Genomic DNA, 26,118 nt, shown 5'->3' on the forward strand with positions numbered 1-26,118 from the left:
GTGAACAAAAGAGATGTACAACTGCTACTGTTAAGTTTAGAGCTCTACATAGATTGTCATCCTCCAGTCTGCTTCCAGTAGTGTGGTTAAGTAAGTACTATGCTTAGTAGTATTACTAGTTATGATGTACATAGCGACTGTAGAAGAAATTACAATGAAATTGTTTGTATTGTTTGTTCCTACATACCTAAGAAAAATCTGTATAAACTTGTGTTTATCAAAATTTCTCATCTCTCTTTCGCTTTCTCTCTCTATCTCTCTTGATATATATATGTGTGTGTTCATATACTTATAGCCACATACATGTACATGCATTAAATATGTATGTTAGTATGTGTATATATGCATATGTACACACACACACACACATATACATACACATGTATGTGTATATGTACGCAACATAATTAGATAGTACTATAAGCTTTTCAAATAAAGCTTAATTCTATGTCCAAGATAATATCTGAAAATAATACCTTACTTGCAATATGACCACATTTTTTTTATTCCTTTTGCACAAAAGATATCTCAACTTATTCTTGAAACAATATAAGAATTCCTCAAGAAATAAATGCTATTAAATCTATATGAACAAAAACTAATCAAGAAAAACACTTACTTGATGTTTCCATTCTGTTTGCATCTCACTATGTATTCTGGGAGTGGAACCTTTCCAGCTGTAGGCTAACTCATGCTGCTTGCAAGATTCTTGTTTTGAATTAAAATCCTGTGAATATGAATCATTTGCTGCAGGTTGGTATAAATGTTCCTGTTGCTTCACCCCTTTAAGTGACTGTGATGAGGCATTTTTCCTCTGATAACACAGAAAGTTTTTTTGTTGGTTAGTTCGTACAACACAAAGTGCTGTAATTACGACCATACTCACTGAGAGCGCAAGAGCCACAAATATCACAATTAGTACAAGATAGATGCGTACACTATGGGGCTCTTGCTGTAGAAACTTGCTTGAAAATGAAGAGGTAGCATTACTAACAGTCACTTTTAAAGATAAATTAGTCGATGTGGATAAAATAGGTGAGCCACTGTCTTTAGCAATGATTTGAAGGTGATACAATCCAGCATCTTTCTGGAATAGTTGTCGTGTAAAAGAGAGCACACCAGAGTATTTGTCAAGCTGAAATAAATTCTTCTGATTACCTGCTGATATTTCATATTGAAGAAAGGCATTAATGTTAATATCATCATCCACAGCTCTGAGAACAGTTATGTTTCTGGATCCCCAAGAGTAAAAATAAACGTCCATAATAAAATTGGAGTGACGGGGGAAAATAAAGTAAGGAGTATTGTCATTTTGGTCCAAGACAGTTACAGTTGTATTTACAGTATTATTGAGAAATGGAATCCCATTATCTTTCACAAGTATTTGAAAATTATATTCTTCTTCTTCTTCTCGGTCTAAAGCATCTGTCGTTGAAATAAAACCAAAGTCAGAAATTTCAAAAGGCAGACGTACTCCCTTCTTTGATATCAAGAAATAGGACAATTGCCCTCCTGGGCCTAAATCTAAGTCATTTGCACTGACAAGTCCAATGGGGAAATTTGGCTTCTGATTTTCATGCACGGAAAATTTAAATTCATCTTTAGAAAATTGTGGTCTCACATCATTGATGTCTTCTAGTTCTATAATAACTGACTTGTTTGTCTCTAAAGGAGGCGTTCCATGATCTCTACAAGAAATGGTGAAATTGACACTGACTTCCAGTTCTCGATCTATTGCTTCTTTGATAATCACTTTATATTTATTTGAACCTAAACTCACAAGTTCAAATTTCTTAGCTCTGAGATTACAATAAACTTCTCCATTTTTACCAGCATCATCATCTGTAATTTTAACAAATGCAATAAAGCTTCCAATTTCAATCGCTTCAGAAATATATACCTTTTCTTCCTTTTCTTTTGAGATGAAATTTATATCTATTTTTGGCGCCTTGTTTTGTTGGTTTATAATGTTTACCAGCATCAGTGCTATGGAACTAAGAGGTGGGTTACCTTGATCTGTAGCTTTGATGAAAAGCTTGCATGACTGGTTCAATTTAGAATTGAAATTTTCTGTGAAGAAAAGTTGACCTGTTTTTTCATTCAATTGAAAAAAAGATCTATTTATCATTGAAGTTTTTGTACTGAAGTGGTAGGAAATTTTCCCATTGTCTCCAGAATCTTGATCAATAGCTGACAATGTGGCTATTGGTTTGCTCCACTGATGCTTATATATAACAGTTATATTGTATACATTGTGAACAAAAGATGGGACATTGTCATTAATATCTTCCACTGTTATCAAAATTTCTAACTGGCTTTTCTGTGATGGAAATCCACTATCTTCTGCAATAATTTGAATTTTATATGAATCATTTTTCTCTCGATCAATTCTTTCTTTCAGTTTTATACCAAGAGTTGATGTGCTATCTACATTTTCAGAAACTGTGAGTTCAAATGGATCACCTTCATGTTTTAGAAGTTTGTAATTAATCTGAGAGTTCAAAGTACCCACATCTTTGTCCACTGCATTGGGTATGTGTTTAGTGATGCCTTTCCCATCACCTTCAGAGAACTGAAGTAAAATTTGGTCCTTTAGGAACTCAGGCTTATGATCATTCACATCACTTATTATAACTTTTATTTCTAATATCTTAATAAATGATTGTTGGAACCTCACTGCAACAACAATTATTCTAGAACATTCTTTATCATATTCACAAAGAATTTCTGCATCCAAAGGTTGAATGGCATAAAGTTTACCTGTTTGGGTGACATTGAACAGATGGGAATTTGCATTACCACCCTGTTGTAATTGGCTAAACCAAATCAATTTGTGCCTGTTTGAAAGGATTCCCTTTACAGACTGGATATCAGTGGCTACATCTCCCAGATACGTAATTGGATTATTCGTCTCCTTAACATGGTAGATAAGATCAATGCACAATGTTGTGCATACAGCTGAGAGGATTAGAAATACTTGCTTTTGCATCTTGATGTTCCTATGTAATACATCAACATGTCCTTTTTAAAAGAAAGGCTGTACAAACCACAATTCATGCTGGAATATAAAGCAAAAAGATTACAATTTTTCGCATCAAGCAATCTTTGAGTTTCTAGTTTCTTTTCATAGCATCTTGACTTAAGCAAACATTTTATGATTCAGCCATTTTGGATTCTTTGAATGAAGCAGTTCAACATATATATTTATGAGTGTGTTTGAGTGTGCATTTGTGTATGTGATTATTTATGCATGTATATATGTTTGTATGTAGGTATACATATATACATATAGACAATGGCGAACTGGGTCTAAAAATGCTGGTTGCCAAGAGACTAAGGGGGCGTACCTGCAACTACAAGGTGGCTCACCTACAACTACAATGCTATCATTTAATTTTTTTTTTTTTTTTGTTAGAAATATTCTTTTCAACTGTCTACAAACACAGCCAGACTGAAATAATTAGTACATTCTTCCAGGAGTAAATAAAAAATTCTCAAACTTGAGGGGATGGGCCCCCATATATGGATTCTAAAGGCTCAGGGGTCCACTTACCATCGGGCAAGCTGGCAACCTGGCCAGTCTGCCACTGCATATAGACATAATCTTTTATTCTTTTACTTGTTTCAGCCTTGCTGGGGCACTGCCTTGAAGGACTTAGTCCAACAAATTGACTCCAGTATCTATTTTTAAGCCTGATATTTATTGGACTCTTTTTTGCTGAACTACTAAGTTATAAGGATGTAAACAAACCAACACTGGTTGTCAAGCAGTAATAGGGACAAACAGAAGCATAGACACCAACATACACGCACACATATGCATACACACACACACATACACACATATATACAATGGGCTTCTTTCAGTTTCTGTCTTCCAAATCCACTTACAACACTTTGGTCAGACTGGGGCTATCGTAGAAGACACTTGCTCAAGGTACCACACAGTAGAACTGGACAAAGAATTATGGTTGGGTAGCAAACGTTTTACCACACATTTACACACACACACACACATTTAAAATACATATTTTCAATATATATGTGTATCTATATATGTGTGCATATGTATGTATGCACTCACACACACATAGATGCACACACACACATGTACACACACATGTACACATGCTCACACACACACACATACACACATATTCTTAAATATTTCTTTCATTACATTTACCAACTTTGAAAATTATATTTAGCCAACATCTTATATTCTGATACATTGAAACAGATCAAGGATTATTTATGAAGTGAAAACAACAACAACAGCAACAACAACAACAACAACAAAAATAAAAACAACAACAACATTATAAGAGAGTCTAGTATATCAACAAACAATTCTTTATCAGAGGTGATATATTTTGTTTCAAAATTTACTTAATATATTACTGATTTATAAAATAATCTCACATAGATTTATATGATATCAGCAGTGTTATATAAATGATTTTAGATATTTTTTTTATGAATACTTACAACTGAGAGAAATGGAAAACGATTTCCATAGCAATCTGCTTTAAACTTAGTTGAGACTGAGTAGCTGCTGACGTTTGCTTTCCATTATTTTTATACGTACATAAATTTGGTGAGCTGGAAGAGTTGTTAGCATGCCAGACAAAATTAGTTGGTGGTATTTCATTTGTCCTTACATTTTGGATTCAAATTCCACCAAGGTAGACTTCACCTTTCATCCTGTCAGGGTTGATAAAATAAGAGGCAGTTGAGTTCTGGGCCTGATGTGAAGGCACGTGACTTAGTGGTTAGGGTGTTGGAGTTATGATCATAAGATTGTGATTTTAATTCCCGGACCGGGTAATGCATTGTGTTCTTCAGCAAAACACTTCATTTCACATTGCTCCATTCCACTCACCTGGCAAAAATGATTAACCTTGTGAGAGACCAGCAATACCATCCAGGTGGGGAATATATATGCCATGAAACCAGGAAACTGGCTCATATGTGTTGATATGACTTGTGAAGGTAACCTTACCTACTGGGGTAAATGTAATTAACTATCCTTCCTTCTCACAAATTTTCAGGTGGTGAGCTGGCAGAATCATGAGCACCCTGGGCAAAATGCTCACTGGCATTTTGTCTGGCTTTACATTCCAAGTTCAAATTCTCTCAAGGTCCACTTTGCCTTTCATCTTTTCAGGGTTGATAAAATAAGTCCCCACCCCCAAATTTCAGGCCTTGTGCCTTTAGTAGAAAAGATTATTATTATTATTATTATTATTATTATTACTGAAGGCAGTAAGCTGGCAGAATTGTTAGCACGCCAGGCATAATGCTTAGCAGCATTTTGTCTGGCGTTACATTCTGAGTTCAAATTCTGCTGAGCTTCACTTTGCCTTTCATCCTTTCAGGGTCGATAAAATAAGTAACAGTTGAACACTGGGCTTGATCTAATCGACTATCCACACCACCAAATTTCAGATTTTGTGCCTGTGGTAGAAAGGGTTATTATTGAAGGGGGAAATTTGGCAGAATTGTTAGCACATGGGACAAAATGCTTAGTGGCATTTCATTTGTTTTTTACATCATGAGTTCAATGTTAATATATGTCCTCTTAGGGTCCAGTTGAACACTGAGGTCAATCAACTAGCCCCTCCCACCAAATTTCAGGCTTGTGCTTATAATAAGAAGGATTATTTTTATACGCACGCATGCATTCAGCTTGGCCTACACACATACATGTTGCAATCTGTTTTTGTTTGTGTGTGTGTGTGGTGTATGCAATTCAGTATCATCATGGCATTGGTTGAATGGGTTGATATGAACAAATGAGCCAGTGGACTGTACTGAGTCCCAATGATTACTTTGACATGGTTTCTACAGCTTGATGCTCTTCCTAATGACAGCCACTTCACAGAAAGTACTAGGTGCTTTTCTTCGTGGTCCTAGAACTAGTGAGGCCACCAAGTGCCCATAAAAGATTAGACCCCTTCAGCTGTGTTGGGTACAATATTGAATGTGAAGAATGTATGCTAGAGGGACAGGAACAGGTGTTTTGTTGAAAAGGTGAGTAATGGCTTAACCATCTGGAAAGATATATATATATATATAGATAGATAGATAGAGAGAGAGAAACAGACAGACAGACAGTTAGACAGATAGACAAATAAACCAAAAAAGCCAACAATTTGTTTTGACCTATATACATCTTTTGATATATAAACAATTCAATTCCCTTATATATAAGCCTCATCAGGGCATTTGGTGTGTTGATAGATGAAATTCCATGTGAAAGAATTCTTGGCTTGTAAAAAAATTAATACAGTATCACGGATGTTAAAAAAAATGATGAGCATGCAACTGATTGTGCTGCAGCTCTGTCGTGCATTCTTCGGTCATGGAGATGAAGGGTTTTTCCATGGTGATAACTGCTGCTTTATCTCAGAGTCATACCTGTACACTCAACTTTTCTCGCCACTCATGATCCTCACCATGAAGGATGAGTTATCAGTGGCACACTGGTGGAGATCTTGAGACACTGATGTGATGTTCTTTCTGCTCAATGGTCAAGTGGGGAACAAACTTGGCAGAAACACTCTGTATGTTCAATTCAGATGATAGAATTGCCTGCATGGCCTGATATAATAGATCAACAACATCAACAATGTCATTGATTGTCCTCTGACAATCCTCATGTACAAGCTGATGAATTTTATTCCCATTTCCAGGGGTGACCCCCGTGGCAGATCTTCCAGATCACTGATCATCTTCCAGGGATGCACCTGTGCCACTCAAATCATTGCGTACAACCCATTGCCTCATCACCGTAATCTTGCTGAAGCATGTTCAATGTCTCTGTAGCAGACTTCCCAAGTTTAACACAAAATTTCATGTTGGCTCTTCATTCGAGCTTCCTGTCCATGACAAAATCACTGACTACAGCATACGTGTGATCACAAAAACAGAAATTTCAAAACTTGCAAAGTAAACACAGCAATGTCACACAGCAAACTGCCTCATGAAGGTCATTGCTAGCTCTCACTGCACACGCAACCATGTGCTGCCATCTGTTGGCAGAACTACAGAACTAGTCTGGGAACTTTTTGATACCATCTCGTAATTTATTTGACTTTACAAACTTTCTGTATTTACCATTTGTCAACACAACCATCATTAGTTTCCTCAGCTTCTACAGTTTCACTTTAGCAATTATATTTTGGCTAAGATTTCTATTGATTTCTATAGTCTTTCTGTATCAGTTCATATTTCCTTAATACAAACTGAATGTTTTACTAATCATAATTTCAACAGAAAGCACCAAACACTGAAATTTGTTGGTAAAAAGTTGAATTCTAAATATAGATAAATAATAATTAACAATTTCTGTTTTCTCAAATTGTGTCTGGGAATGCACTTTGTTAGAACATTGTACAATTTTTCTTTTACATCTTGTATATAATTGGAAGTTTTGTATTTTGAAAATGATTAATGAAAGGTCAGAATCTCTGTCATTATTCATTAAAAAGAATTGTTTTACTAAAATATCTTTAAGCTTGTAGTTTTTAATGTCAGTTTCTAAGTATGACAAAAGCAAAGCTTTTGATGGTATCAGTAAACAAACTATTAATAGAGACAATATCGTATGGGAACTTATGAAGACAGGCTTTGACTCTAACATCACCATTGTTATAATCATTATCCTCATCATCATCATTATTATTGTCGTCATCATTGTAGCATCTATTTTCCCATGATTGCACGAGTCAGATGTGGCTACACTGAGGCAGAATTTTTTACATCTGGATGTGCTTTCTTGTGTCAACCCTCGCTACTTTGTTTCCAAGCAAGGAAACAATCCTCTAATCTATTGAAGAACAAACAGCTTGGACATGATTATGCAAAAATACAATAATAATTGACATTTTTCAATGTGTGTCATAATATATATATATATATATATATAATAATTTATATAAGGGCATTAACTATATAGTAATGCCTCACGCTTAGAGGGACTAATATATATATATATATATATGCAGCCTTAAGGGTTTTAACTCTTATTTCTTGTAATATAGGTGCTATTCAGTTATCACAATTCATGACAGTAAAGTTTTTTTCTTATAGTTTTATTTTATACCTAACTGCTTATATTAATTTTCACACACACACATGTATATGTGTTTGTGTGTGTGTGTGTGTGTATATATCATCATCATCATCATCATCGTTTAACGTCCGCTTTCCATGCTAGCATGGGTTGGACGATTTGACTGAGGACTGGTGAAACCGGATGGCAACACCAGGCTCCAGTCTGATTTGGCAGAGTTTCTACAGCTGGATGCCCTTCCTAACGCCAACCACTCAGAGAGTGTAGTGGGTGCTTTTACGTGTCACCCGCACGAAAACGGCCACGCTCGAAATGGTGTCTTTTATGTGCCACCCGCACAAGCCAGTCCAGGGGCACTGGCAACGATCTCGCTCGAAAATCCTACAGGAGCCAGTCAGGCGGTACTGGCAACGGCCACGCTCAAAATGGTGCATCTCATGTGCCACCCGCACAAGAACCAGTCCAGGGGCACTGGCAACGATCTTACTTGGCTTGCCGGGTCTTCTCACGCACAGCCCATTTCCAAAGGTCTCGGTCCGTAGTCATCGCCTCGGTGAGGCCCAATGTACGAAGGTCTTGCCTCACCACCTCAGCCCAGGTCTTCCTGGGCCTACCTCTTCCACGGGTTCCCTCAACTGTTAGGGTGTGGCACTTTTTCACGCAGCTATCCTCCTCCATTCTCACCACATGTCCATACCAGCGCAATCGTCTCTCTTGCACGCCACAACTGATGCTTCTAATGTTCAGCTTTTCTCTCAAGATACTTACACTCTGACGGGTATTCACATTGACATTACACATCCAACGGAGCATACTGGCTTCATTCCTTGCGAGCTTACGTATGTCCTCAGCAGTTACAGCCCATGTTTCACTGCCATGTAGCATGGTTGTTCGTACGCATGCGTCATACAGTCTGCCTTTTACTCTGAGTGAGAGTCCCTTTGTCGCCAGCAGGGGTAAGAGCTCTCTAAACTTTGCCCAGGCTATTCTTATTCTAGCAGCTACACTTTCAGCGCACCCACCCCCACTACTAACTTGGTCGCCCAGATAGCGGAAGCTATCGACTACCTCTAGTTTTTCACCCTGGAATGAGATAGAAGTTGTTTCCTGTTTGTTTGCAGTCTTTATTGCACCTGAACATCTGCCACAAACAAAAACTAACTTGCTAGTTAACCTGCCTTTGATGTTGCTGCACCTCTTATGTGTCCATAGCTTGCACCGGGTACATCTTATAGAGTTACTACCTACTCCTTTTCTACATACTGAGCAGGGCCATCTACCTGAAGGGGTTTGTGTTTTATCTACCTTCCTACTTATTAGGATTTTGGTTTTAGCTAGGTTGACTCTAAGGCCCTTCAATTCTAGACCTTGCTTCCACACCTGAAACTTCTCCTCTAGTTCTGATAGTGACTCCGCAATTAGGGCAAGGTCATCAGCATAGAGGAGCTCCCAGGGGCAACCTGTCTTGAACTCCTCTGTGATTGCCTGGAGGACTATGGTAAATAATAGGGGGCTGAGGACGGAACCTTGGTGGACCCCTACCTCTACCCGGAATTCATTGCTGTACTCATTTCCAACCCTCACCTTACTGGCCGCATCTCTGTACATGGCTCGCACAGCTCTCACTAGCCATTCTTCTATCCCAAGTTTCCTCATTGACCACCAGATAAGGGATCGGGGGACCCTGTCAAAGGCTTTCTCCATGTCAACGAAAGCCAGGTACAGAGGTTTATCCTTGGCTAGGTATTTCTCTTGCAACTGTCTCACTAGAAATAAGGCATCAGTAGTGCTTTTACCTGGCACGAACCCAAACTGCATCTCATCTAAATTGATTCGCTCCCTAATTAGTTGGGCTATGACCCTCTCTGTAACTTTCATAACCTGATCTAACAGCTTGATGCCTCTGTAATTATTTGTATCTAAAGCGTCCCCTTTACCTTTGTAGCAGTTGACTATGATGCTGCTACACCAGTCATAGGGTATGACTCCTTCGTGTATCACCTGGTTCGTAATACGGGTGACTAGGCTATAGCCAACACTGCCAGATATTTTGAGCATCTCTGCAGTGATTCCTGATGGGCCGGGGGCTTTCCCGGTCTTCATACTCTTAATTGCTTTATCTACCCTGGTACTATCAACTCGGATAGCTGGTCCCTCTATTGGGTCGACATAAGGCAGGCTCTCTTTCTCCCATTCATTCTCTTTATTAAGCAATCTATCGTAGTGGCATCTCCAGACCTCTTTCTTTGCATCCTCATTTAATGCAAGCGTACCATCATCCATGCGAACACATTTCTCTCCTACAACATCACTATTCTCTCTCCTACACTGTTCTCTCTCCTACACTGTTCTCTCTCCTACACTGTATGCATATATATATACATACATACATATATATATATATATATATATATATATATATATATATATATATATATATATATATATATGTATGTATATATATATGCATATATATCTATGTATGTCCATACATATATGTGTGTGTGTTTATGCATGTCTTCATTGTCCTCTTCACTGTTTGACAACTGGTGTAGGTTTGTTTACATCGTTACATCCTTGCAACTTAGCAGTTTTGCATAAGAGACAAATAGAAGTACCAAACTTAACAAAACGAAAAATGTTAGGGTTGATCTGATCAACAAAACCTTTCAAAGTAGTACCCCAGAATGACTACAGTCCAATAACTGAGACAAGGAAAACGAAAGAAAAGAAGAATAAATGAATACCAATCTATCTCATATCTAAGGAAATATTGGTTTCACATTTTGGCACAAAGCCAACAATTATGATGGAGGGATAAGTTGATTACATCAAACCCAGTGATCAACTGCTACCTATTCTATTGACCCTGAAAAGACAAAAGCAAAATCGACCTTGGCAGAATTTGAACTCAGAACATAAAGATGGATGAAATGTTGCTAAGCATTTTGCTAGTGATCCTGCTGGCTCACCACCATAATCCAAGTAAATATTACAAGGGAAACCTGAGACCCAAGCTATAGCATTTTGGTTACTCTTCCATCGACCTTGGCAAGATTTGAACTCAGAACATAAAGAAGGATGAAATGCTGCTAAGCATTTTACTTGACATGTTAGCATTTCTTATTTCTTTATTGCCCACAAGGGGCTAAACATAGAGGGGACAAACAAGGACATACAAAGGGATTAAGTCGATTACATCGACACCAGTGCGTAACTGGTACTTAATTTATCGACCCCTAAAGGATGAAAGGCAAAGTCGACCTCGGCAGAATTTGAACTCAAAACGTAATGGCAGACAAAATACAGCTAAGCATTTCGCCCGGCATGTTAATGTTTCTGCTAGCTCGCTACGTTAATCTAAGTAAATAGTACAAAGAAAACATGAGACCCAAGCAATAACATCCGGTTGCTCTTCCATCAACCTTGGCAAAATTTGATCTCAGATTATAAAGATGGTTGAAATGCCGCTAAGCATTTTACCTGGCATGCTAACGTTTCTGCCAGCTCGACACCTTAATCTATGTAAATATTACAAAGAAAACATGAGGCTTAAACTGTAGTGTCCCTGTTACTCTTCCATTCATCCCTTTCATTTATGTTCTAACATAAAACTTATAATCTCCTTTCTTAAATTTCATTAATAAGCAATCAAATCATGTGGAAGTATAATTCATGATATATTAATGCATGTGATTGAGTATGTGTGCATGTGTACGTTTGCAATTTAGTGTTGAAATAAATTATCCTCTATCCATTCAAGGATTCATACAGGGAAATTTATTGATCTCTATTTATTCTTCTATAACATATTCTAATGATTTAGACATCTATATGCATACTGTAAGGATGGATATATATTTATACTGTAAGCCAATGACAGTTAGCTGATTTCTTGATAAATAGTACCAAAAATAGAAATGATAAATGTGATGTTCATGCTTTTACCACATATATGTTGTACAAGTGTAGTGACATAGCTTTAGCTGGGAATTGAAACTTCATCGTACCCTTACTTTTATTTTATTATAGTTGTTTATTTTTATGTATTTATTTTATATTATACATCATAATTTGTGAACAAAATTAGAGTGCTTGGTTATAAGACATTTTCAGTCACTGGTCCAGAGTATTTCCTGATGGCAGAAAAGACAACGGAGTGTCTGTAACTCGATTCTGAACAAATATTGCAAGGGATTTCATTCATGAAGCACTGATTTCTTTTTTTTCCACTGATGTTTATGTCTTTTCATGGTGGATATCAGCAAAATACACAAATACATATGCACACATGCTTCTGTGTGTGTCTATGCACAAACACACACACACATGCATATTTATATATATGTGTGTGTGTATGTATATATATTTAATAGTCAATATAAATGTTTCTTAGTTTGTTGATTTTGTTGTCTAGAGACAGGGATAAAGAGTAAAAGAGAGATACAGAGAGTTAACATAAAAATTGTTGGATGAGTGCACATACTTGGCTTGGTGGCAGGTAATGCGGAAAGAACACTTGCACACATAATATATATTCTAGAAACAAAAGTTATTTAAAAAGTAGAGGGAATAAAAGGAAGGGAAGAAAGAGAAAGAAAGACAGTAGAAAGACTGTGATAGGTAGAGGAGAGAAAATAGGGGAGACAGAGACTAAGGGAGAATGTAATAGAGAGGTTGTTAGAGGAGGGGAGGCAATCAACTTCAAGCATATTATGGAAGAAATTAAAGCATGTCATACTTGAAAAGTTATCTAGAAAACAAGGAAAATGGGGTAATAAAACCACATTCATTAATTTAAAAAGTCTTTAAAGAGTTTACTGTTAAATGAGATTTCACAGAAGCATATAAATGTAAGTAAAAATGTTTTCAAATCGTCATCGTCGTCGTTGTTGATGTGAGTTTATATGAGTGCATGTGAGTGTGGGCGTGTGTATGTTTTGTAATTGTTGTACAAGCAGTGTTATTCGTTTCTGATATTTTACCAGAACATGTCTGTTCATAGAGAATTTACCTCAATAAATTTTGCCCAGCCCATGAAAACATGAACAAGTGAATGTGAAAACAACGATAATGAAGCTAAGTTCTTCCAAATAGTTCTTGTCAACCAAATTCCTCTCTCAAATTATCGATCAATCAGAGGTTATGGCAAAAGACATTTACCCAAGTTTTCTGCTGTAAGACTAAATCTGGAAACATACTTCTTAACCTTTCTGCCATGATTCTCCTGCACTTGCCATACGTCTGTGCAAGTGTATTCTTGCATATATTAATGCATAAAATTGTAACTCATATATTCCTGTTTTGAACCTATACAACCGTGTTTTCCCTGCAAAAAAGGCAAGTAAATATTTTTCTTCATGCAATTGTTGTTGTCATCTAACTTCAAAAATATATGAAACCAGCCATTCTACTGTTTAATTCACCTGCACAGCTCTCATCTAATGTCTACACTCATTTCTATCTTCCTTAGTAAATTTCTCTTCTCTGTCATCTCTAATTAGTAAGCTGACAGCTAGGTGGTACCTTTGAAGAAGAAAAAAATTCTGTAGAAAAGCCAGAGGAATCCTCGAAGTTTAGATTGAAATATCAACAGATCAAAGGGCAGAAATTATTTACAAACTATGTCTCGTGTTTCTCAAAATAAAGTTGTTTATCAATAGTTTGACTATGTTTTAACAGTATTTGGCATTTGATATTTTGCTACAGTAATTCTATTTATTTCATGGATATATGTTTGTGTTTGTATTGCATGTATGTTTGTATTGTATATGAAATTGCATCTACTGTGGTATATGAATATTTATTGTATGAGTTGTTATGTAATGTACCGTATATCATAAAGATTCAAAGCAAAGCTAGGAATCCATTTTCATAGATATGATGAATGAATAATGTGTTGCACATATACATGTGGTATTGTATATGCAATTACATATATTATTAATATGTGTGTTCCAGCTGTTTATCAGTTGTTAACATATTACAAGGCATTATTCAGTGTTGTGCTGCTGCTCATTTCTTAGTAAATAGAAAACTGGTGTTTTGATTCCTGCTGTATCTATAGAACAAAAACATTCTGACATCCTATATCTTACTCCTATTATTCTAATGTTTTGTTTTCTGTCAAATATTTTGTTATACAATAATGTTATTTTTGTTGTTGTTTAATCCCAGGTATGAACTGATAGAACGAAATTTTGATCAGAAGCATTCCAGCCTTGATCATTTTGGCTTTTAATTTAGTTATTTCAAAGACTACATTGTCCAGTGTGTTTCCTGGTTAAGATGGTAGAAAGTTTTTTGAAGTGTGTTTGATTGTTATTTCTAACAGTAAGCTTAGTGGTGTTGCATGCTCAGGAGATAGCAGAGCCATTATACTGAGGGTAGCAAACTGGTATCGTTCTTAGACCACCAGTAGAAACGCTGTGCAGTATTTCTTCTGATTCTCTACACACTTCATTTAAACTCTGCAGAGATCACCTTTGCTTTTCATCCACAGGGATCAATAAGCTTAAATGCCATTTAAGTATAGCAGCTGATGTACTTGACTAACTCCTTCCCTCAAAATTTACTGGCCTAGTACCTAAATTAAAAGCAGCTATTATGTGATTATTTTGCTATACATCTTCAGAACTCACCAATTAAAATTGTAGGAAGATCTGTTCAGTTAAGAAGTTTGATTTGAAGCCATGTGACTTTCGGTTTGAGTAGGTGTAGTCTATTTATACAATAGACACTTTGAGTAGATGTATTCTACAATACACATAGACCAATTAGAGTTGTGTGAGTGAATTTGAAAGAGAGAAACTGTGTGGAAGCCCATCATTTCTCTTTCTCTCATTTTCTTCCTCCCTCCCCTTTCTCTCATTATCACTCACATATATATATTTGTATGTTTGTGTGTGTGAATGTGTATAATTATATTTATATTTATGTAGTATTTGTATGTATATATATGGAAGAGGGCAAAAATATATGTATATATATATATGTGTGTGTGTGTGTGTGTGTGTGTGTGTGTGTGTGTGTGTGTGTGTGTGTGTGTGTGTGTGTGTGTGTGCATGTGTGCATAATTATACATATATATGTGTATATTTTATTTTCTCTGTTTATTTCCTCATATTCCTTTCTGTTGAAGAGCGTAGGCTCAAAACATATAAGACTTACTCACTTTCGTGTGTTAAACTAATACACCTGCTTGTTGTTCATACACCTCTCTTTTCCTTTTGTTTTGCTGTAAATTTCAACTATATATATATATATATATATATATATATATATATATATATATATATATATATATATATATATACACATACACATATACAGAAAATAGAAATAGAGAAAATTACATCTTGTAGAATTCACCTTATAAAGCCAACAGTTGTTTCTACTGTATTAACACACACACACACACACGCACACACACACACACACATGCACATACACACACGCACACACACACACACAACACACACACACACAACACACACACACACAACACATACACACATGCACACGAACACACAAATATAAAATATTAAAAATGATATTAATATTTCCGAATATTAAACAAAATCAAAATTACTATAACCACGTATTATTTGAAGTTGGATTTAAAGATAAAATTTGCTATATCCAGAATTAAAAGAACAATAAAATTCCTGGAAATGATAGAATATTAGATAAGCTGGAACTTGATAGGGAGTATGATAAAAATAGAAATATAGATAGAAGTAAATGCATTAAGCAATCTTTTTTTTTAAACTAGACTAAATTAAAACAAGAAGGTAATGATACAAGTGTGATAGTTGAAAAACCAAGTATTGAAGATGAACATATTAAAAAGTATAGATCTAACTCAGTAGATACTGAATATACGGTTGATATTAATAATAATAATAATGATAATAATAATAATATTCCAAGATTAAAGTTACTCTTCACGAAGGTAAAGAAACAAGAAGAGCGCGACTGTTATTGGTAATAAATAGAGATTGACTTTGTTTATTAAAACGAAAATGAAATGAAGGAACAATATTTCGTCACTCCGTGTGTCTTTTACAAGTTCAAACTATGAAATGAAATTATATTCAAAGATAGGAAATGGCTGAAACATTCAAAATTAAACCAGAATAACTGCGCTTCTTTCCAAGTAAAATGATGTCATCAGTCTTCAGTCTTTCATAAAAGGTAGCAGAAGGAAGGAAGGAAAGAAAGAAAAGAATGGGGGGAAACAAAATTATTCAGTCAAAAAGTTTAGTATAAATATGGTGGAGTTCACCTGCCATTTTATTAATTCCTCTAGGCTCAGATGTCAACAGCTCACAAATATATCTATCATCATGGGTTTTGAGGACTGAAAGTGCAGTGTGGGTGAGGGTATTTTTTGAGAATGTGCAACCTCAGGTCCTCCTCAAATTTACACCCTTTTGATGTGAAATGCTCTGCAAGTTCCATGGAATCACTGTTATTGTGCCTGACATCACACCTCTGTCCGTTAAGTCTTTTTTGTAATTGTTCTGTTGTGCAACCAATATAAACCATTTTGTGGTCTACTGCATACACCAAATGGGAATCCTTACATGTCCCTCCTTCTGTGTAAATCATAACATTTTTGTTATAATTCTTGATGGAATTGGTCTGATTCATGTTATTGCACAACGAACTGGAAATATTTCACATGTTCACTTCAAATTTCACTAATTTTGAATTGCCTTGATATCATAGTGTTAACATACATTTTTGGAAATATTAATATTAATTACAATAATATTTTATATGTGTGTGTGTATGTATGTATATGTATATATATATATATATATATATATATATATATATATATATATATATATATATATATATATATTTATGTACCGCCTGACTGGCTCCTGTAGGATTTTCGAGCGAGATCGTTGCCAGTGCCCCTGGACTGGCTTGTGCGGGTGGCACATAAAAGACACCATTTCGAGCGTGGCCGTTTTTGTGCGGGTGACACGTAAAAGCACCCACTACACTCTCTGAGTGGTTGGCGTTAGGAAGGGCATCCAGCTGTAGAAACTCTGCCAAATCAGACTGGAGCCTGGTGTTGCCATCCGGTTTCACCAGTCCTCAGTCAAATCGTCCAACCCATGCTAGCATGGAAAGCGGACGTTAAACGATGATGATGATGATGATGATGATATGTATATATATATGTGTGTATGTATGTGTATGTGTATATGATTATGTATCTAGATGTGTGTGTATATATATATATATATCAACACAAGTTTATTATTCTTGAATTTGTTTTGCCTGAGTTTTCAAGTTCCACCTCATGGTTTATTCAACTAGTTGACTGACTAGATGTGATTGTGTGGTAAGAAGTTTGCTGCTCAGCCACATGGTTCCAGGCTCAGTTTCATTGCATGGCACCTTGGGTAAGTGCCTTCTACTATAGCCTTGGGCTGACCAAAGCCTTGTAAGTGGATTTGGTAGATGAAAACTGAAAGTAACCCATCATGTGTATGTGTGTGTGAGTGTGTGTTTATTTTTTTGTGTCTCTGTTTGTCCCCCACCATTGCTTGACAATTGATGCTGGTGTGTTTATGTCCCCAAAGCTTAGCAGTTCGGCAAAATAAACCAATAGAATAAGTACTAGGCTTACAAAAACAAGTCATTTGACTGTGGCTCCAGCATGGCCACAGTCAAATGACTGAAACAAAAGAATAACAGAATAAAAGAGTTTAGAACATAAATTAGTATGAAATTTTGATGGAAGATTTTAATCTTGGTTACTTTTACACAACAAGTGCATATCCTTGAATTAGGAGCAGTTTCAGCTAATCTGGTATCAAGGGGTTCATAAGAAATTTGACTCTATATTCAATATTGAATCTCCCAAACAGTAAGTGTTGTGTCGTTATACTTAAACTTGCTTTGAAATTATAGCCTTAATTTAATATTGATTTCAAATTTTGGCAAACGACCTGCAATTTTAGCAGGAGGGGGATAAGTCAGTTTTATTGACCCCAATAAAATGAAAGGCAAAGTCAACCTCAATGAAATTGAACTCATAATAGAAAGATGGCAGAAATGCCATTAAGCAGTTTGCCAGGCATGTTAACAGTTCTGCCAACTCATAACCTTAAACCTGAATTTAATATTGGTTTCAGATTTTGGTACAAGGCCAGCAATTTTAGAGGGAGGAAGTGAGTCAATTGCATCAATCCCAGTGCTCAACTGGTACTTATCTTATCGACTCTGAGAAGATGGAAAGCAAAGTTGACCTCCATGGAAATTGAACTCAAAATGTAAAGATGGACGAAAAGCCACCAAGCATTTTGCCCAGTGTGCTAATGGTTCTGCTCAACTGGTGCTTATTTTATCGATCCTAGAAGGATGGAAGTCAATTTGAATCGTGTCAGAATTTGAACTCAAAATGTAAAATACAAATGAAGTGCCTCTAAGCATTTTACCAGATGTGCAAATAGTTCTGCCAGTTCGCTGCCTTAAACTTTAATTTAATCTTCAAAACATGTAATACATGATGTTATAACACAGTTTCAGTTTTATTGAATGCTAACATGGATTAATTAGATCTACAAATTCTACTTTCAAACCAATACCTGTAGAAAAAAAGTCATATGAGTATATAGTAAACTATTGTTTGAAATAACAGGTAAATTTTTCACGGAAACAATTTTATCTGAGAAGCTCTAATCATTGAAATCTGTTGAAATCTATTCTGCTAGACAATACTAACTACTGTTAAATAGATATGAAAATCAATGCTACATATTTAAAAACAAAATAGGAAATAAAGTTTTCAAACAGCTAAAAGTCTTATTTTGGCACATTTATCTAAATACTGAACATACTATAATATTATTAATGCGTCATTTTTTTTTTTTTTTCTCCCAAAGAGTTAACTTCTAATCCAATTTCTGTATGTCCCTCGAGGCAAACTACATTTGAGATCTCAATCTGAAAGGCATTGCAGACAGAGAAGATGAAATGCAGTAGATAAGGAAACTTGAGCTTTTAAAAGGTAACTTTATTCCAAATGAGGCAATGGAGATTTTGAAAAGAAAAGAAAAAAAAATAGATAACTGTTTTTGGTATTGTTTAACAGAGTGTAATTTGATTAAAGATTATAATATATAAATATATATATATATATATATATATATATATATATATATATATATACATATATATATATATATATATATATATATATATATATATATGTATACATATATATTATATATATATACATACACATACACACATGCACACACATATATATATATACATATATATATATATATATATATACACACACACACACATATATATATATATAAGTATTTGTGCATGTAGCTATGCATGTAGATATGTATTTATATATGTATATATGCACATATATGTATATGTATATGTGTATGAATGTATACACACACACACACATATATAATAGGTAGATAAATAGATAGATGAATAGATAGATGGATTGATAGACAGATAGATATATATGTGAACAGATATATATATAGATATATATGTATGTATATATGTGTGTGTTATTTTATATATATATGTGCATATATAGGTATGGGTGTATATATATATATAAATATACACGCATGTATTATCTACATATTAATATACTTATATATATTTATAAGTGTGTATATCTGTATGCCTGTATCACCATCATCTTATGTTTCTTGTTTCACTATGATTTATAAATTTATATATTTACACATGCTTATGCACACACAAACACAAGCACACACACATGCACACAAACAGGCACGGTGGTAGACGGGATTCATTCAATTTTAGAAATAAATAAATTATTGCAAATACATGTGTATATGATTATTTGGATATGTTGACATATATATATATGCTTGTACATGTGCATGAGTGTACATGTGCATGTATATGAGTGTGTGTGTGTATGCATGTGTGTGTGTGCATGTGTGTGTGTGTGTGCGTGTGTGTGTGTGCGTGTGTGTGTGTGTGTGTGTGCTATTTAAATATTTACAAAACAATAATCTTCTGCTATTAATCTATGTAATGACAATCAAAATGCTTATTTTTGCAACAAGGCAATGAAATATAATTATTTTCAGTTTGATTGAGGCAAACAATGCACAGATTAGCTTGTTAAAATTTCTTTTCTTTTAGATTTTAATATATTTGGACAAGTTTGATTTGTTTTGTGTGCGTGTGTGTGTGTGCATGTGTGTGGGCATATGTGTGTGTGTGTGCGTGTGTGTGTGCGTGTGTGTGTGTGCGTGTGTGTGTGTGTTAGAATGTGATTCTTGTAGTTTGATGTATCCTCTTGTGTGTATCTGAGTGTCATTCGGTGTGATTTATGGTTGTTTGCATGTGTGAATGCTTGGTTAAGTGTATGTAGGCATAAATCTCTGTATATGTATGCCTGTATTTGCACTTCTGTGTATGTGTGTGTACGTGTATACATATTTATATATTGTGTGATACGAAATTTGCTTCCCAACGACGTGGTCCCTGGTTCAGCTCCACTGCATGGCACCTTGAGCAAGTGTCTTCAACTAAGCCTTCAGCTGACAAATGAATTACTAGTTGACTTTGTGGACAGAAACTGAAAGAAGCCTGCCAAATATATATATATATATATATATATATATATATATATAGTTTTTTCCTAGCTACTTAGAGTGTAAAGTACAATTTTGATAATAAGGAGAATGAAGAATTTGAATATTCAAACTTTATGTTTATTGGCAGTTGGTCTATTCATAATAATTGTCTGATGCATATTTTGATTGCATTAATTTCATATCATTGCATATTTATATTCAGTGATTTATGCATTATTAGTATGGTCTCTTCGAGGTGTATAAATATGACATTATTATTAAAATTGTACTTTACACTCTAAGTAGTCAGGAAAATGCTTTAACATCAGATGGGACTTATAGAAAATTTACCATAAAATGCAACATCTGGAGGAACACAGCACCGTTAAGTTAAGCTTTGTGCAATGGCCATACTCGATAACGGGGGGGGGGGGGCAGCCATCATGTATGTGTGTATATATGTGTGTGTGTATTTGTGTATGTCTTTTGTTTGTCTCTTGTCACTATTTTGTTTGTTTACATCCACATGACTTTGAAATTTGACATAAGATGATAGAATAAGTACCAGACTTTAAAAAATAAGCACTAAACCTTCCTAGGTGATGCTCCAGCATGGCTGCTGTCCAATGAGTGAAACAAGCAAACATAAAATGTGTGTGTGTGTGTATGTGTGTTATACCTTCATCATTTTTGCATCTCTTTTTCCATGTTTACATGGGTCACAAAATTTGTTAAGGCAGATTTTCGACGGGTGATGGCTGCATAAATCAAAGATGTAACTTTATTGTCAAACAGAAGCAAAAAGAAAGAAAATATCTAATCAAGCTAGACTTGAATAACATTTAATTGGCTACAGTAGTAGAAAAATTCAATGAGGATCCCACTATGTGGTATTTTACCTGATAGATATAGTAAACAACAATCTTTCAAATCAAACCAACTATTTTTTTTTTTTTTTTTTTAATGCCTTGGTAAGAAGTAAAAGGATGATGAAGCAGCTTAGGTCTTAGTGAAAGAAGAATACATTAAGTAACATAGTCCTGGATATACAGTGCTTGTATAAAATACATGATGATCACAATTGTGAAGTTTTTTTTTTTTTTTTTTTTTTCTGTTTATCACAAATCTGCTCAATTGGAGCTGATCTGGGTCCAAACAGCTACATTATCAACATCGTGATGATGACGACGCCACCACCAGCAACAACGCTACCAACAACAACAACAATGAGTCAAAGCTGAAGCTTCTATAATGTCGCCCAACTTCCAAGAAATAACAACCAATTTTCCTTCAAATAAAAGCCTACATGTTCTTGGGTTGTCTGCACATAGGGAAAAGAGGGTGCACTTTCTCTTATATATGTACACATTTCTCTCTCTCTTTCTCTCTCTCTCTCTCTCTCTCTCTCTCTCTCTCTATCTATCTATCTATATGTGTATATATATATATATATATATATATATATAGATAGATAGATAGATAGACTGACAGAGAGATAGATAGATAGATAGATAGATAGACAGACAGAGAGATAGATAGATAGATAGATAGATAGACAGACAGACAGATAGATAGATAGATAGATAAATAGATAGATAGATATAGATACATATACAGATTCATACATATATATATATATGTATGTGCATGTATGTACATATGTATATATATATATATATATATATATATATATATATATATATATATATACATACACACACACACATGGATAACAAAATTTCTTTCATTCTCCATCTCTTAAATCCACTGATGTGTGTGTGTTTGTGTGTGTGTGTGCACGTGTGTGTGCGCGTGCATGCATGCATGTGTGTGTGTTTGTATGCTTAGCAATATATTTTCAGGATGCATACTGTGTTGATTTTTAAGCCAGTGTTCCAAGATACCATCAAAACTAATATACTGACATTGCCCAGTTACAAAAGATGTTGGGTTGTCAAAACTGTACTATATTGGATTTGATTTATTCAATTATACTCTTTAAGAAGATAAGTCAAAGAATAAAAGAATGTATCCTCTCTGTAACATCTTGTACATTCTCCTTTTGCATCATTTCTTAAATTAGGAAATTAAAAATTTTAGATTATGGAATTAAAAACCCAATTACATCCTTTGCAATATATATATATATATATATATATCCTGTAAATAACAATAATGGTATTTTTATATAAGCTTAAAGCTTATGGTGATTACCATGCAATGACTTAGGAAAATAGTCTAATAAAGGGGTATATAAGCCCTCGACAGACAATCGAAGGCTTTCCTATCTGCATGGGAATCGAACCCACATCCCTTTGTTAATGCAGCTAAGTGTGCTACCTTTACACCAGTGAATCAGCCTCCCTTTTCCTTTCAAATTTAAGAACTATAATAGCTCATGTTTGTTTTTTCATATGTAAAACTTTCTATATGCTTATTAGACTATTTTCCTTAGTCATTGCACGGTGATCACCATAAGCTTTAAGCTTATGCAAAAATACCATAATTATTAATTACTGGATTGTAAAAATGGTGCCTTATACTCACTAATTTCAGAAAGAAAGGTATGAGATGGAACTAATACTGAAAGTCCTGCCATAAATATTTTATGCCTTGATATACTCTCCACCGCCATCACCATCATAGCACTAGCCTTATCGTCATCATCATCACCACCACCCCTACTACCACCACTCTCATCATCATTCCCATCACCATCACTGCTACCACCAGTGTTACCTTCATTATCATCACTTTCATCATCATTATCATCTTTGTCACCACCACCACCACCACCACCATTACCACCATCACTACTAACACCACCGCTACTGCTGTCATTATCATCATCACTGTTTCCCTGAGTGCTTTCCTACATGTTGAGCAGGATATTTCTTGCTATGTGCTGGGAAGGACATTTTTGAGATGGTCTCTTATGGTCTGGTGCCTTTTCCATTTCCACCCACTTTAGTTCTTTCTTAAAGCACAAGGAACACAGCATAAGCAAAACAATCCTGGAATACACATCATTATAATAAATTATAATTGATTATATAAATCACAGTCTTTTTCTCATTAAAAGCTTAGCAAATCAAATACCATTTTATTGTTTGTACAAACTATTAGAAATATTTCAAAATACCTTTTCCAGTTTAGCACACAGTAGTACTTCTCCCATAAAGATCTGCATTTTATGTACATACAGATGTACATACACTTACATATATACAGATGTATATGAGTATGTGCGTGCGTGTGTGTGTGTGTATATGTGTGTACATATTCCAGCCAGTGGATAATACCACACCAATAAAGCATGCAGAAAACCTGCATTATGATCATCAATAGAAAGTTTCATTGCTTATAAAAGATTTGTTAGAAGTGGAACAACTCGGAATTGATGATAATTAAAATGAAAAGGTACGTAATTAAATTTTTAAGATTCTTTGTTAAAAATATTTCAACAATGTAAAACACTTTTAGTAATTATACCTGGCTAATTAAATTTAAATTGCATTTTATATCCAATGCTATGCCTTGCTATACCAAGCATCATGGAGTATTGTTGTAGAAATAAATAAAGTTTTATAATTTCTATGCTTCAATTATCTAACATAAATGCTTCAGGAAGATTATATACAGTAATTGAAATAAGGAATACTTGAACTATCCTGTGCTAGATTTTCCTATGAAATAATCCAGATGAACTACAATGGACATTTATAAAAGAAATAGAAAAGTGAAATTGAATATGGAAAGGTTTGAATTTCTCTGTATCTAAATACAATAGCGTCTACAATACTATCTATCTATGTCTGCTTGTGCATTTCTGTAATCATGTGTATATGTGCATGCATTTGTGCATGTATCTGTATTTATGTGTGCATGTATCTGTGTGTGTGATTGTGCATTTAAAGGTGTGGACGTATGGATATATGTATATGTGTGTTTGTGTATATCTATCTATCTATCTATCTATATATAAGTGCATACATAGCACTGACAATATCATGTATGTCTACTTGTACATTTCTGTAACCATGTGTATGTGTGTATGCATTTGTGCATGTATCTGTATTTATGTGTGTATGCATATGTATGTATGTATATATATATATATATATATATATATATATATATATATATGCATGTAAGTGCATACATAGCACTGACAATATCATGTATGTCTGCCTGTGGATTTCTATAACCATGTGTATATGTGCATCTATTTATGCATGTATCTGTATTTATATGTGTGTGTATCTCTGAGTGTGTGCTTATTCATTTAAGGGTGTGGATGTATTGATATGTGTATGTGTTTATACATATATGTGCGTTAAGTGCTAGCAAAGCAAGGCTTCTATGAATCATGCTAAATCACAGATGTCTTTATATATCATACATGGTTGTGTGGTTAAGAAGCTTGCCTTGCATCCACGCGGTTTTGGATACAGTTCTCCCTGTACCGCACCTTGGGCAAGTGTTTTCTTCTATAGTCCAAGGTCAACCAATGACTTGTGTGTGAGTATGGTGGGCAAAAACTGCATGCAAATCTGTCATATACATAAATATATTTGTGTGTATGCATGTGTGTGTGATTGAGTGTGTATATGGGTGTGTACGTCTCTGAGTGAGTGTGTGTATGTGTGTGAGTGAGTGAGTGTGTGAGTGAGTGTGTACGTGTGTGTGTGTATGTGAGTGTGTATGTGTGTGCATGCACATGTGTGTGAGTGAGTGTGTACGTGTGTGTGTATGCATGTGTGTGCGAGTGAGTGAGTGAGTGTGTGTTCTTGTATCTTTCACCACTTGACGACCAGTACTGGTTGCTTGTTGGTTTACAGCCGCATAAATCAGCACCTCTGCAAAAGGTACTAATAAAATAAACGCCAGAATTATACATATATATATATATATATATATATATATATGTATATATATGTATCTGTGTGTATATGTTTGTGTGTGTCCCCCCACCAACATCGCTTGGCAACTGATGCTGGTGTGTTTACGTCCCCGTAACTTAGCGGTTTGGCAAAAGAGACCGATAGAATAAGTACTAGGCTTACAAATAATAAGTCCTGGGGGTTGATTTGCTCGACTAAAGGTGGTGCTCCAGCATGGCCGCAGTCAAAATGACTGAAACAAGTAAAAGAATAAAAGAAAATATATAGAAGAGTGGTGATATATAAAGGTGTACATGGTACAATATATTTATAGCTATATATGTGTATGTGTGTATAAATATACAACATGATTCTGAACAGTTCCTATCAAATTTCACTCACAAGGCGGTAGTCAACATGAGGTTACTGAAGAAGATATTTTCTCTCAGGGCAACATGCAGTGTGATTGATCCTAGAACCATGTGGCTGCAAAACAAACTCCTTAACCACATAACCATGCCTGCACTGTTTACGATTT

The 26,118-nt window shown here is 35.0% G+C and overlaps 1 protein-coding gene across 2 annotated transcripts in view; it reads right to left on the bottom strand.

Annotated features, from left to right (window-relative positions):
* LOC106880259 (protocadherin beta-2) overlaps positions 1 to 26,118 on the bottom strand; it is a 43,568-nt gene that overhangs the window by 12,978 nt on the left and 4,472 nt on the right. The window contains exons 1-2 of one of the 2 annotated variants that reach the window (XM_052973097.2): positions 4,489 to 4,700; positions 620 to 3,058 (exon numbers count right to left, since the gene is read on the bottom strand). In XM_052973097.2, the coding sequence (XP_052829057.1) occupies positions 620 to 2,989 (2,370 nt within the window). In that variant the 5' untranslated portion in view covers positions 2,990 to 3,058; positions 4,489 to 4,700. Of the gene's footprint in view, positions 1 to 619; positions 3,059 to 4,488; positions 4,701 to 26,118 lie in introns of those variants that run through there. The other variant, XM_014930124.3, reaches the window with a different exon arrangement.

This window comes from Octopus bimaculoides, chromosome 14 (genome assembly GCF_046866305.1).
Source record: "Octopus bimaculoides isolate indiv1 chromosome 14, ASM4686630v1, whole genome shotgun sequence".
Taxonomy (NCBI): domain Eukaryota; kingdom Metazoa; phylum Mollusca; class Cephalopoda; order Octopoda; family Octopodidae; genus Octopus; species Octopus bimaculoides.